Here is a 14,878-nt window from a genome sequence, read left to right as displayed (position 1 = left end):
TTGCATTTCCCTGGTGGTGTGGTAGACACTTAAAATAGTATTTAGTTTTCTTTTCTTATTTCCTCTGTAAGCCCAGAGTTATAGGAAGAATGTATGGGAATTCCAGGTGGATGGATTGGCTGAGGATGGTGGTTGGCTCTCATATTGTTTTTAATTTCTAATTTTATCAAATTGTAATTAGCTAGTACGACCTGTGTGATTCCTGTTTTTTGGAATTTTTTTTTTTTTTTTTTTTTTTTTTTTTGCGGTACGCGGGCCTCTCACCGCTGTGGCCTCTCCCGTCGCGGAGCACAGGCTCCGGACGCGCAGGCTCAGCGGCCATGGCTCACAGGCGCAGCCGCTCCGCGGCATGTGGGATCCTCCCGGACCGGGGCACGAACCCGCGTCCCCTGCATTGGCAGGCGGACTCTCAACCACTGCGCCACCAGGGAAGCCCCAGAGGGTTTTTTTTTTTTTTTTTTTGAGTTTTTTGGAATTTGATGAGATATGCTTCATGATCTAATTCTTGGTCAGTTTTTGTAACCGTTCCATGTGTGCTTAAAATAAAGTATATTCTTCTTTATATACAAATCTCAGCATAAATCAGATTTGGTTAATTGTTTTATTAAAATCTTCTAATGGGACTTCCCTGGTGGTGCAGTGGTTAAGAATCTGCCTGCCAATGCAAGGGACACAGGTTTGAGCCCTGGCCCGGGAAGATCCCACATTCCGTGGAGCAACTAAGCCCGTACAGCACAACTACTGAGCCTGAGCTCTAGACCCCGCAAGCCACAACTACTGAGCCCATGTGCCACAACTACTGAAGCCTGTACACCTAGAGCCTGTGCTCCACAACAAGAGGAGCCACGACAATGAGAAGCCTGCGCGCCACAACGAAGAGTAGTGCCCGCTCACCACAACTAGAGAAAGCCCACGTGCAGCAACAAAGACCCAACATAGCCAAAAGTAAATAAATAAATAAATAGATTAATTTTAAAAAATAAATAAAATAAAATCCTCTATCCACACACATTGTCGGTCTTCTTGAACTGGCAATTCCTGGGAGAAGTATGACAAAAATGTTCTTCTGTGACATGAATTTTCCATTTTTCTTTGTATTTCTATTATTTGTTGCTTTAACTATTTCCGTGTTATGTTGCTAAGCTCGTAAAGGTTGGTGAATGTTTTACCTTCTTAGCAGCTATCTTTCATCAATGTGAAATATTCCTCTTTGTTCCTTTCAAATTTTTTGTGTTACATTGTATTTTTTCTGACATTTATATTCTTAACACTGCTTTCCTTTTATTAAGCCTTGCCTGGAACATCTTTATTTTCCAACTTACTGGATTCTTTTGAATAGATAAGCTTGCAGTGTCCCCATCTGTTAGATCTGTCTTTGATGTGATCATTTTGGACTGTAGTTTTCACATCAACTTCATAATCCTACCTGCCTTCTGTTTTTCAGAGAGTCTTAATTATTCCTTATGCATACAATGACATACCTTGTTTTCTAGCACTACTATAAATTAAAATGCGTGTGTGTTTTCTATTATTTAAAGCAAGAAGAAGAGATGACGTTAAATGTTCTGGCTGCCATCTTGATCCAATCCTATGCTTTCCTTCACACCAGATTTCCTTCCCCACTGCCACTCCAAAACATTCCTTTCCTGTCCTTCCAGCGAGGTCTATCTGGATATTGGAGGTGCTGTGAGAGATATGCTTCAAAACAGAGTTTGAATATGTTTAATCAACATGCACCCATCGAAAAACTAACATGGTTTTCCACCTCTTTAGGAACTAAAAGTTGACTTCAACTTGAGTTCCACTGGCATGCATTATTCAGTAACAGCTTACACAGCTCTATGTTATCCTCTTCCCATCTCATTCCCAGAAAGGTCTGTTTAATAAACAGTCCATTTTTAGACAGCACTACTAATAACATCACAATATTGCTATTCTTCTGGATGATTTATTAGCAATACGTATATGCCAGTTTCTTGCATAGGAGAAACATGTTTAAAAGCTACTAACTAGACAATTGGCGAGGCATGGCACAAACTAACTGCACTATAACTCTTAGCAAATTTTTGGCCATTAAAAGTAGCATTTATTTATTTTTATTTATTTATTTTTTGCGGTACGCGGGCCTCTCACTGTTGTGGCCTCTCCCATTGCGGAGCACAGGCTCCGGACGCGCAGGCTCAGCGGCCATGGCTCACGGGTCCAGCCGCTCCCTGGCATGTGGGATCTTCCCGGACCGGGGCACGAACCCACGTCCCCTGCATTGGCAGGTGGACTCTCAACCACTGCGCCACCAGGAAAGCCCAAAAGTAGCATTTAGACTGTACTATTTTTAAAGTCAGGAAAAAAAAAAAAAATCTCTCACAATTATTCATAAAGGACTTGTGCTTTGTTTCCTTTCTTATTTTATTTGAAACACTCTCACCTCATTTTCTATGCTTTATCTTTATACATCAAATAGAGAGTTTTTTCTCATTTATAGGCCATCAGATTCCAACCACAGGATTTCAGACTAAAAAGGGCTTTAGAGTTAACTAGGTTAGGCCCATCACATGATGTTGAAGAGCTTTTGTGACATGCTCAAGTTCGTATATTGACCTTGGGACAGAGCTGGCACTAGAATGTGGGTTGCCTGACTCCAGAACACTACACATAAATTTACATTTACAAAAGATTTTAAAAGTCCCATCTCATCTGCAAAGTACCAAGAAACTCCTAGGAAGAAACTCTCAGTTTTCATAGGAGGGAACATTGAGCAGGAAGGATGAATTAATGACTTGCTTAAAATAATCCACATCAGGAGTTGTCAGGGGGCCAACTTGAGGTCTTCGCCACGAGGCCTGGTCTCCATCTAACAGCCTCTCCATCTACTTAGCACACAACTCCACTTCCTAAAAGGACAGAGGTGCCTTCTCAAGGAACTATTTCGTGGTTTAATCCCTAAAGGATACAAAGTATAGATTCATTTTTATTTTTTGGCCGTGCCACGCAGCATGCGGGATCTTACTTCCCCAACCAGGGATTGAAGCCATGCTCCCTGCAGTGGAAGCGTGGAATCTTAACTGCTAGACCACCAGAGAAGTTTCTAGATTCATTTTTAAATTGTTAAAATATAAGTGTCTTTTTGGTTTGTGGTTATCTTAAAAAAACCCAACTAAGTCAGAACCAGGTAATCCATTGTAAATTGGAGACTGATTCACCTATAATCCTGGATAAAGTAAAAGGATGAATCACAATGTTGCTTTAAATTCCTTCCAGCTCTTTGTTTATTGTTTCCTCTTGAGTGGAATTCCATTTATTCATTAATCTAGCTCTGTTCCCAACAGCTTGGCATAGAGTAGGCCCTCCAGTAAATATTTAGGACTAGGCATTTGCGCTCTGTATAGGATTTGCAGAGCCCTCTCTCTGCCTCTGCGTCATGAATAGTTCTTTAGACTCTAAGGAGCTGGCAAATTCTTTTAGACTCTTAAGAGTCCAAGAGTATGCAAACTATGGCTGGTGGACCAGCCACGTGTTTTTATAAATATAAGTTTTATTTCAACACAGTCAGGCCCATTCATTTGTATGTTATCTGTGGCTGCTTTCCCTACAAGGGCAGAGCTCAATCAAAGTGACAGAGACCGTATGGCCTGCAAAGCCTAAAATATTTGCTATTTGGCCTTTTACAGAAAAAGTTTTCCAATCCTTGCATTTAAAATCTATTTATTACCTTTTATGACTAACATGGGGTTGAGCCAGTGTCTAGCTAAACAACAAATGCCCTATGACAAATGTTCCTAGATCAGCAAACTGCTAACCTAGTCATGGAAGTCTAGTTCAGTTACAGGCTTAGCTAATATGTACGTCAGCAAACATAAGTAATGATGATTTATATTTGCGTGGTACTTTATAGATTATGAAATATTTCATGTATATCTCACTTGATATTTCCAATAATCCTAGAAAGTAGGCAGCAGGTATTACTTTTTCATGAGGTAACAGTTTCTGAGACATTGCATATCTCAGGGTTAAAAGGAATTCAGATTCAAGTGTTTTTATCTTTTAGCAGCTAAAATGATTACTTTATCTCTGGAAAATGCTGATTTAAAAAAAAAAAGAAGGAGAAGTTATTAACATTTATCATCTTATGATGCACTGATTTGAAATAATATATTGGAAGATCATTTGCAATTAATTGTACTTTGTAATAACATGTCCTGTCTTCTAACTGTTGTATTTTTATGTCAATAAATTGGTAATAAAAATAATATGAACATGTAATCTGACGGTTTGAAAAGTCAAACTAAATAAGCCTAATTGAGTTATAAGTTAAAAATACAACCTTAAATTTTTGAAATGTTAGAACCTACAAGATAAGTCAGTTATCTGGCTTCCTTGAATTAGCAAAATTAAAAAACAATCAAACACACAAATCCCCAAAACTCTTGGAGTAACAGAGAAAAATGTCAGGAAAAATATAAGTATATGTGGGAAAATAGTGAAAGATTGACATAGTTCTCTCTTATGGGTCAAATCAAGTTGAGATAAATATTTCAGTGGTGTTTACAAACTTTAGATGACTGTTATGATATCTTTCTTACATCATACAAGAATTGATTTCTGTGTGATCAAACAACTTAGGAGGAATTTCTAGTTGACCAAAACATTGCTGCCTTGGAACAGCATAAAAAATTAGGACAATAGAGTTTATGATTCTAACTGCATGGCATCTGGAAAAGGCAAAACTATGGAGACAGTAAAATATATGTGGTTGCCAGGGTTTGGGGGAAGAGTGGGATGAATAGGTGAAACACCGAGGGTTTTTAGGACAGTGAAACTATTCTGTATGATATCATAAAGATGGATACATGTCATTATACATTTGTCCAAACCCATAGAATATACAACACCAAGAGTGAACCCTTATGTAAACTATGAACTTTGGGTGCGGATGTGTCAAAGTAGGCTCATCAGTTGTAAGGAATGTTCCACTCTGGTGGGGACATTGATAGTGGGAGAGACTATGCATATCTAGGGGTAGGGAATGTATAGGAATTTCTATATTTTCTTCTCAATTTTGCTGTAATCTGAAAATTGCTCTAAAAAGTAAAGTCTATTTAGAAAATACTTAGTACAATGGACTAACAAAGGCCACAATTCTACGTCCTCCTCAGAAGCTTTATAAATGTGCATTAAAAAAATAAATTTTGGGAGCGTACCATGGCATGGATACAAGAAAAACAAAGGCCTAGAATCCTTTCAGAAGAATGGATCCAGAGCAAACTTACTTCGCACGCGGATTGAGTTTCCCATGAGCTTGAATCCTTCTCCTGAGGGAGAACCCCTCTTTGGAAAGCTTGGTCTCCCAGGCACGTCTGACACAACGAAGGCTCGAAGTCTGGCTCCCCTGGTGGCATGTACACCACTGAAGGGCCCGTGTACTTCAGACTGGGACTCTGATGCTTGTCCACACTGACCACCGGACTCTTGATCCATCTTCGTACCTGCAGTGTGCAAAAGAAAAGAAAAAATGCGTTTTACCTCCTTTGATGTCTAATGAGGCCTTGATGGGAAAGTTGGTGGGATGGACAGTCAGGAAAGGAGCCTCACAACTTCCCTACCTATCAAATCTTAACATAACCTGAATTGGTCAGTGCTGGCCACTCATTTTCCAGCACCTTGTGTTTTTTGGCTGGTCATTTCATTTCACTGAGTCTGTCTCCCCATCTGTAAGACTGGGGTAGTAATATTTCTGCCCAGGTTGTTATGCAGATTTTAAAATATTTTTAAAAGTTCAAGTGTTTTGCCTGGCACATAATATTGAGTAGATGGTGCTTTTTTTTTTTTTCTGTGGTTCGCGGGCCTCTCACTGTTGTGGCCTCTCCCGTTGCGGAGCACAGGCTCCGGACGCGCAGGCTCAGCGGCCATGGCTCACGGGCCCAGCCACTCCGCGGCATGTGGGATCTTCCCGGACCGGGGCACGAACTCTTGTCCCCTGCATCGGCAGGCGGACTCTCAACCACTGAGCCACCAGGGAAGCCCGATGGTGCTTATTTTACTTCACTCTTATCTTTGTTGCTGCATGCAAGCTTTCTCTAGTTGTGGCGAGTGGGGGCTACTCTTCCTTGCGGTGTGAGGGCTTCTCACTGCAGTGGCTACTCTTGTTGTGGAGCACGGGCTCTAGGCGTGAGGGCTTCAGTAGTTGTGGCACACCGGCTCAGTAGTTGTGGCGCACGGGCTTTGTTGCTCCGTAGCATGTGGGATCTTCCCGGACCAGGGCTAGAACCCGTGTCCCCTGCATTGGCAGGTGGATTCTTACCCACTGCGCCACCAGGGAAACCCTCATTTATAGATCTTAACACACTTGGCTGTCATCCTCTATCAAGGTAATAAATATGTTCTGCATAACAATTTCTTTCACATAGCAATAGCTCCTCAGAGCAGACACCCTGAGAGGACAGAGTGGCTTTTGGAATTCCTCATCCTTTCATGCCACTGAGTGGTGCTTATTTTACTTTACTCTTACTATTATGATTATGCTGACAGAATGATAGTTCACAAATGTCTAAGGTGAATTGTAACCAATTCACCTTAGAAAGAGAAGTAAAAGAAGTTGCTCCTGGCTAAGAAATTATCTCACTTTGTTTTTTTTTTTTCCTTAAAACTCACCACTTGTTTTGCTTGCATGTAGAATTCTTGTAAGGTAGAGAAAAAATGTAAAGGTATTCTAACATTAAAAGGATAACATTTATATAGCACTTTCAGTGTGAAAGGCACTGTTCTAAGTGTTTAACATGCAACGTTTTTTTTTTGTTTAATCCTCAGAACAGTCTTACATGATAGGCACTATTACTAATCCCATTTTGCAGATGAGAAGACAGAGGCAGAGAGAAATGAATCAAGTTTCCCCAAGGCGCAATACTGGTGTCAAGCAAAGGCAGGATGCAGGTACTTTGAATCCGCTGTCTACTCCTTTACAAGCATGCAGTTTTAGCAAGTGTTGGAGTGATTTATGACTTGTCATCAAATGCTTGAAATTCATCCTAATTTAATATGTCTTTTCCATGCTCTTTGAAACTCCTGAGGATTCTTTTTATAGTTAACCAATTGGTGAAATTAGTGTATATTGAAAGGATGAAAAAATAAAATCACAGTACTGAATTTTAGTTAGTAATGCTGACAATTAGATTTTTTAAAAATATACTGAGAATAAACTAAAATTGCAATAGCATAAGAATGTTTAAGCAATTTGATGGAATATTATGCCATCACTAAAAATAAATATTGTGAAGACTCTGTGGCAACATGGAAAATGTTTAGAATGTAATTATACGAAAAAAAGCCAAATACAGAATTGCTCAATCACTATAATTGCAAATGTAAAAATATATGTACTATCTATAGACAAAGCAAGAAAGTAACAGGCAAAATAGAAACTTGCATTTCTTGTTAGGATCATGGATGTCTTAGTTCTCCCTATTTTTACAGTGTCCTGTGCTTTAATTTTTTAAAGAATAATTTCTTTTAAAGTTTATAAGAATCTTAAGCAATTAAAATCATCATATTTCTTTCTTTGGTTACATACGTGTCTTTTACTTGCTTTGTGTATAGGTACTCTTCTCAATGTCATTTAAAATAATCTTTTTACGTTTACTATTCTGATGTTAACATTTGCGAGGGTTCCATCAGTATTTCTTGTACGCTGGGGCCCCATAAGCATGTTAGTAGCTGCATTCAAAGTGTCTGTTTGGGGCTTCCTGGTGGCGCAGTGGTTGAGAATCCGCCTGCCAATGCAGGCGACACGGGTTCGAGCCACGGTACGGGAGAATCCCTCATCCCACATGCCGCGGAGCAACTAAACCCGTGCGCCACAACTACTGAGCCTGTGCTCTAGAGCCCGCCAGTCACAACTACTGAGCCTGCGCGCCACGACTCCTGAAGCCCATGTGCCTGGATCCGGCGCTCCGCAGTAAGAGAAGCCCGCGCACCGCAATGAAGAGAAGCCCCCGCTCGCCACAGCTAGAGAAAGCCCGCGCGCAGCAACAAAGACCTAACTGAACCAAAAATAAATAAATAAATTTAAATAAAAGAATCACATAAGGAATTGTCATTTTATTTGATATCAGCTAAGAATTCCCAAAATAGTTCAGATGACTTTGAGCATAGGCTGTCAAACAATGCATAGATGCTTTTATAGAATTTGAGAGTTGAAAGAGACCCAAAGATGTTAGTAATTTGCCCAAAGTCACAATGTAAATTATTATGTGGGAAAAACTACACCTCTTAGTTTAAGCAAATCAGTCAACTAGTTTCTACTAGGGTATAAGCTGGCAAACTCAGTGTCTTCAGAGGCTGGCAAGAACAGGAAATGCGTAAAGCCCTATGACCAGGGTATAAAAATAGGGCGTGGTAGAGACTGCGGCAAACTAGGAGTGCATGCTTGCCAAGTGTTTTTACATTTAAATGAAAAAATGAACAAACAAACACATAAAACCCCCAAGCAAACAATGCTGGCCAAATAAAACCCTAGTCAAACATACCCTACACCTTCAAGAGTCACTGCTTGACCCTTGAAGTTATTCTAGTGAGTAGAATAAGTATGACGTAGAATTCTATGAAGTAGAAATAAAATGATTTGCTATCTTCTAACTTAAAAAAAATCCAATGGTTTCAACATTTTAACTTTCATTCACGTATTCATCACTTATTATCGAAGACCAGCTATGTGTCAGGCATAATCTAGGCATTGAGAATTCAGTTCATAAGTCAGATCCCCCAAAACCTGCCCTCGTGGAGCTCGACTTATGACTCAAGGAGTAAATTATTTATTTATTTAAATAAAGAATAAAGGGGGAAGTAAAGCAGAGGCGAGTGATCAGTCTCAGTGGAGGGTTCAGTTTTAATTTTATGAGATTTCGGGAGAAAGATTCAAGCTGAAGATATGCGTTGAAGACTTGAAACAAATAGCCATGTTCTACTGAAGTCTTCCAGGGGGAAACCCAGTGACTTGCCAAGATCTACTTGTGAAGTATGTGTCATATTTCTAGGGATTTGGTTATTAGAATCTATTATATTTCACGTAAACTTACTGAATAACATGACTTACTCAAGTCTCCTAAGAGTGAGTGTTTTGTGTTTTGTGTCTTCACACCTCCCACTGGAGGGCAGGGAGTGGGTGGCGTGACATTTCATTAGAAAGGTCCCTGATTCCAAATAACCTTCAACGAATTAACCCATTCTGATCCTTACAGACATGGGACTAGGATTCTCCCTCTCTTTCCACAGAAAAGGTTGTGAGGGAAATTTAGAAATATTCCATTTCTCCAGAAGCATCAGGGAGAAAGGAGAAAGGTGTTATAAAAATAGATATAGTGATACGTTTTGTGAAAGGACTGTGGCTGGCATTCATCACCTGCGTTGTCTTGAACTGCTGTATCTCCTCTGGCTAAGTCCTCTTACTGGCTTCAGTCTGTCCCTTCCCCTCCTACTGCTTTGCACATTTCACTGCTTTGGAGCCTTCCAAGTGGTTTTTATTGGCCTGATTCATGACAGGGTTGACGATGTGTACTTAATCTTGAGAGAGTGGCTGGACAGGGAGTGAGTACAAGGGCTCTCCCTCTGGCCTTGGACTCCGGCAAGGGGTCCTCCAAAACTGCTGAGTGCAGGACCACTCCCTTGGCCCTGAGGGAATTCAAGCTACAACCGGCCTATTGTGGGAGTTGCTGACAGCGAGTGGCTTTGGGAGCCCCTCAGAGACCTGTCACAATGGCTCTCGGAAAACCGTAGCAGCTGCGTGTGTGAGAAAAATGAATGCCCGGATACAGGCTGTTGCCCTGGCTCCTGGGCCACCTGGGCCTGGTTTTATTCAGAGCCACACACTCTCGTTTGTGGAGAGCATTGTAAACAAACACGGACTGGGGTGAGACATCCTCTTCACCGCGAATAAATCAAAAACTCCCTCACTTGGGCTTTCTAGAAGCCTGTTCTCCAAACCGCATCAGACTTTTAAAGGAGGAATTACCTCTCCAGCCACAGGTCTAAGAGTAAAGCCTTTCTTTTAACCTCACAGCTACTCTTACTGAACAGTGTGTATGCAAAATATTAAGCCAATCTCTTTGCTAAATCAGTCTGCCCCGGTTTTTTTAATTTCTCTATTTGAATAGATTTGAAAAAAATCTCCAAAAGCAATAATCCCGCAGACTAGAAAATCACCAGATGTGATTAAAAAGATTGGCCAGCTTCGAGGGATTTTCCACTAGTGGTTTTCTTTTCCTATTAAATAATAGGAAACATATATTACTCTTAATTTAATATGTTTAAGCTGATAATGATGTCCACTGATACAGAAAAATTATAGAGGGTTCCAGTACTTATCTGTGAATTCACAAGGCAGCACCTGCTGGTCTCATCACTCCTTTTGTTTTCTGGGAATGAAGAGCTGTCTCTTCCTTAAAATCCAAGCGAACTTGATGTTGGACACAACTTTGGCAATTTCCAGAGAGGCGTTTTTTATTATACAAAACTGACTTCGTTTATATGATGCCACCATAACTTTCAATTCAGATATAGTCAAGCAAGTTTTCTAGTAAGATGATCTGAATAATTCAATTGATCATAAAGAGAGACCTCCACACCTATTCCTTTTTCCAGAGGGGTGCCTGCCAGCAGGCTGGTTTTGACATTAATGTAACTCAGGAGAAGGCTCCTGGAAGCAAGTTCCTCTTACCTTGGTGCCCGGGGCTGCTTCATAGCACGGTTCCTAAAATATAACAGTGCTATGATACAAGGTCAGTGATATTAATCTGATTTCTTCACTTTAGCTATTCGTGGTCATCATCTAATTTTCTTTTCTCTGAACATCTGCAGTGTGTATTGCTTAAATAAAACCGTGGGACTTTGATGCTCACCGGCTGTTATGCTATGTCATCTCTCTAACTGGAACATAAGGGTGAGGATAGCATCTTAGGCTTTTTTTTTAATTCCCCAGAGGCTAGCATTAGACCTTACAAATAGTAGGCAATAAAAGTAGGAATTGCTTGATTATTATTATTGTTATTATTTTTTTGTGTGGTATGCGGGCCTCTCACTGCTGTGGCCTCTCCCGTTGCGGAGCACAGGCTCCAGACGCGCAGGCCCAGCGGCCATGGCTCACGGGCCCAGCCGCTCCGCGGCATGTGGGATCTTCCCGGACCAGGGCACGAACCCATGTCCCCTGCATCGCAGACGGACTCTCAACCACTGCGCCACCAGGGAAGCCCTGCTTGATTATTTTTGACAATAACTATATTTATTCATTTATAGATCTTTTTTTTTTTTTGGCTGCGTTTGGTCTTTGTTGCTGCATGCAAGCTTTCTCTAGTTGCGGCGAGTGGGGGCTACTCTTCCTTGCGGTGTGAGGGCTTCTCACTGCAGTGGCTTCTCTTGTTGTGGAGCACGGGCTCTAGGCGTGCAGGCTTCAGTAGTTGTGGCACACCGGCTCAGTAGTTGTGGCGCACGGGCTTAGTTGCTCTGCGGCATGTGGGATCTTCCCAGACCAGGGCTCAAACCCATGTCCCCTGCATTGGCAGGTGGATTCTTACCCACTGCGCCACCAGGGAAGCCCTCATTTATAGTTCTTAACACACTTGGCTGTCATCCTCTATCAAGGTAATAAATATGTTCTGCATAACAATTTCTTTCACATAGCAATAGCTCCTCAGAGCAGACACCCTGAGAAGACAGAGTGACTTTTGGAATTCCCCATCCTTTCATGCCACTGCCCTTGGGATTTCCCCGTCCTTTCTTGTCAGCATTGGCCAAGGTAATTACATCCTGTTCAAGATTCTCAGGGTCTAACCCTGTGTTTCCCCAGGGCTCGTCTGGGGGATGGGGTGGTGAGGAGGGCTAGGGGGAAGAGGCAGGAATGAGAGGGTCCACATCTCTTCATCCTTTTCTACACTGCTACCTACACCCTCAGCTGCATCCCCTGTTACAGCTGCCAGCCCTCTGTGTTCTACCAGCAAGAGGCGGTGAGGATTCAACACCAGACCCGGTTCTCGTACTCAGTCCTGTAAATCCCCTTCTTCTTCCTCCTCGTTTAGGTGCCCACCTCACCCCGTCTCCCCCCACAAAGCTTTAAACAGAAAAAGCTCAGAATTCACTGACATAAGTCTTATTTTGGAAATGGAAGTAGAGTTTTTCTCAGTCCTTTAAGTTCTAGGACTGAGGCTTTTAGCTTGAATTCGTCTTTCCTGGATCTAGAAAATTAAAAAAAAAAAAAAGAAAAAGAAAAAAGAGGAACAGCCCTTGGCAGGATGGGAACGGTGAGGACAACAGGAAAAGTTATGCTTAAAACCAAACATGTTCGATTTAATGGATTGCCTGGCATTCTGGAATCATGTACATTTGGCTTTTTTAGTGTTTAAATGGCCCTTTAAAAAAAAATGAAAGGCTTCTTTTGTGCTGGACACAAAGTAGGTATCAGTAAATATTTGTTGAGTGAATGGATGAATAAAATAATGGTGACAGTAAAAAAAAAAAAAAAAAAGGAAAAAAGAGGAAGTAGGAGAGAATTCTTTCAGGTAATATCTCTTAGGGGGCAGTATGTACTATTTGCTTTTGGAATTGAAAAATAAGGCTCAGGGAAAATGGCAAGGCTGAGCTGATCCCCGGGAAAGAGCCTGTCTGGCCCGTCCACAGCTAATCCACCCACACACGCTTTGGAAGCTTCCTCTTCTGGCTCCTCCAATAATGCCCTGTTCCAGGAGCTTTAACTTCTTCTCTTTTGGCTACTGTCCCCTGGCGTATTCAACACATTGAAATATTTGAACTATCTCTAAAAAGCCAGCAAACTAACTGAACACACAACACCCCCTTTTCACCCACAAATTTCCTGGTTCCAGAAACCCTCTTTCACCACCACCCCAGCCCTTTTCCTTCTTAGCTAAGCTTCATGAAAACATGATCTCCATTTCTTCACCTCACATTTACTCCTCAAATATTATGGATCACCTAATATTTTCTGGGACTAAAGGGAAGAACATGACAAAAAGAGTCTCACTCCATTGAAACGAGTTTTTACTGAGATGTCAATAAACCTCATTTCCAAATCCAATGGACCCCTCTCAGTACTTAACCTGGCTTGCATACTCTGCAGCATTTAAAGGTTTCAACGAAAGTTCAAAAAGTCTCTGCCTGGCATTACGCTGGGTGGTGAAGACACAAAGAAATAAAATTGCTCGAGTGACCTTTGAGTGAGGTTGCTTGCATTTCAGAGGAGAATGGGTTATCACATCATAGTAAGTGTTAATGTAGCAAATAGTTAAAAGCATCAGCTCTAGAACCACACTGCTTGGCTGCAAAACCTAGCATCACTGTTTAAGCAACTGACCGAGCCTTCCCAAATCTCAGTTTCTACACTTGTAAAATAGAGATAATGATAATACCAACCTCATCAGGGTTTTATGAGGCCTGAATGAGACAATGCAAGTAAACTCAGCACTTGGCACTGGGTGAACACTTGGTTAATATTTGCTATTATAGTTATGGTTCCAAGCAGGAGAGAGTTTTATACAAAGTGCCATGGCAGAAAAAGTGGGAGGTATTTGGCCCAGTTGGGAGAAATCAGGGAAGGCTTCCTGGAGGAAGTGATGGTTAAATTGAGGCTTAAAGGTTGAGTTAAAGGAAGCCAGGTGAATTGAAATGGGAAAGACACTTCCAGCAGAGAGGACGACAGGAAATAAATTACAGAGGCAAAAATCTGCATGTGATGTATAGAAAATAAGCCCATAGAGGAGAGGCAAGAACTGAAGCTGGATAGAAAAGTTGGGTTGTGGGGTGATGAATGGTCACTGAAGTGTTTAAAGCAGGAGAGTGGGATGGTCAGATGTGTCTTTCAATGCAGTATGATGGATGGATTTAAGTTGATCAAGAACACAAGTAGCTAGATGAGTCAGGAGTCTTTGATTATAAAAGAAATGATAAGGGCCAAAAAAGAATAGCAGCAGTGGAGGTGGAAAGGAGGGATGAATCAGCAAATCTATCTATCCTGCAGCTCTCAAGTCTATAGTCATTTGAGAATCACTGTTTTATTGTCTTTTATCTGGATTCTTAAAGCCAAGCCCTACATGGCCTTGACCCTTTCATCCATTCTCGATGAAACCACAGTATCTTTCCAAATGGAAAAGCTGATCTTGTCCCAGCTTTAAACTCTTCAGTGGTTTCCCATCAATGGCGGCAGTGGCTTTCAAATCTGTTTGGTAAGGATGGATGCGCTGTAAGAAAGTCCTGTGCAGGGAGTTCCCTGGTGGTCTAGTGGTTAGGATTCCAGGCTTTCATGGCCGTGGTCAGGGTTCAATCCCTGGCTGGGGAACTGAGGTCCTGCAAGCCACATGGTGCGGCCAGGAAAAAAAAAGTCCTGCACATATACACATTTATACACATTTGTAATAATACAGAGAGAGATAACAGGAAAAATTGTCTACCTCCAACTTTACTCTTTTTTCATGAAATTGCACTGACATTTTCTATTCTAATCTATTCCTTTAAAATGCTTATTACAACCCACTAATTTGAATTCATGACCCACTAATAGCTGACACACAAATTGAAGAACACTCATCTAAATGGTAAAGTCTAGGGGAATTCCCTGGAAGTCCAGTGGTTAGGACTCTGTGCTTCCACTGCAGGGGGCCTGGGTTTGATCCCTGGTCAGGGAACTAAGATCCCGCACGCTCCGCGGCATGACCGGAAAAAAAAAAAAAAAAGGTAAAATGGTAAAGTCTAAACTCCTTGGCCTGGGATATTCCCCAAGGATCTGCATTCTCCTTTCCCACTGTGCCCCCAGTGGATCCAGAGCCTCCACTATATCATTTAATTTTCAGTTGTCTTAAAGACTGGTCTCCTAAGTCTTTGATTGTGT

At 41.4% G+C, this 14,878-nt stretch overlaps 1 protein-coding gene across 1 annotated transcript in view; it reads right to left on the bottom strand.

The window, feature by feature from the left end:
* Nucleotides 1–14,878, bottom strand: part of SGK1 (serum/glucocorticoid regulated kinase 1) — a 111,868-nt gene that overhangs the window by 60,595 nt on the left and 36,395 nt on the right. Inside the window, exon 2 of the mRNA XM_004263802.3 lies at nt 5,268–5,483. Within this exon, the coding sequence (XP_004263850.1) occupies nt 5,268–5,483 (216 nt within the window). The remainder of the gene's footprint in view (nt 1–5,267; nt 5,484–14,878) is intronic.

Source organism: Orcinus orca, chromosome 12 (assembly GCF_937001465.1).
Source record: "Orcinus orca chromosome 12, mOrcOrc1.1, whole genome shotgun sequence".
Lineage (NCBI taxonomy): Eukaryota > Metazoa > Chordata > Mammalia > Artiodactyla > Delphinidae > Orcinus > Orcinus orca.
Note: the sequence above shows the minus strand (reverse complement) of the source record. Positions and strands in the feature narration are given on the sequence as shown.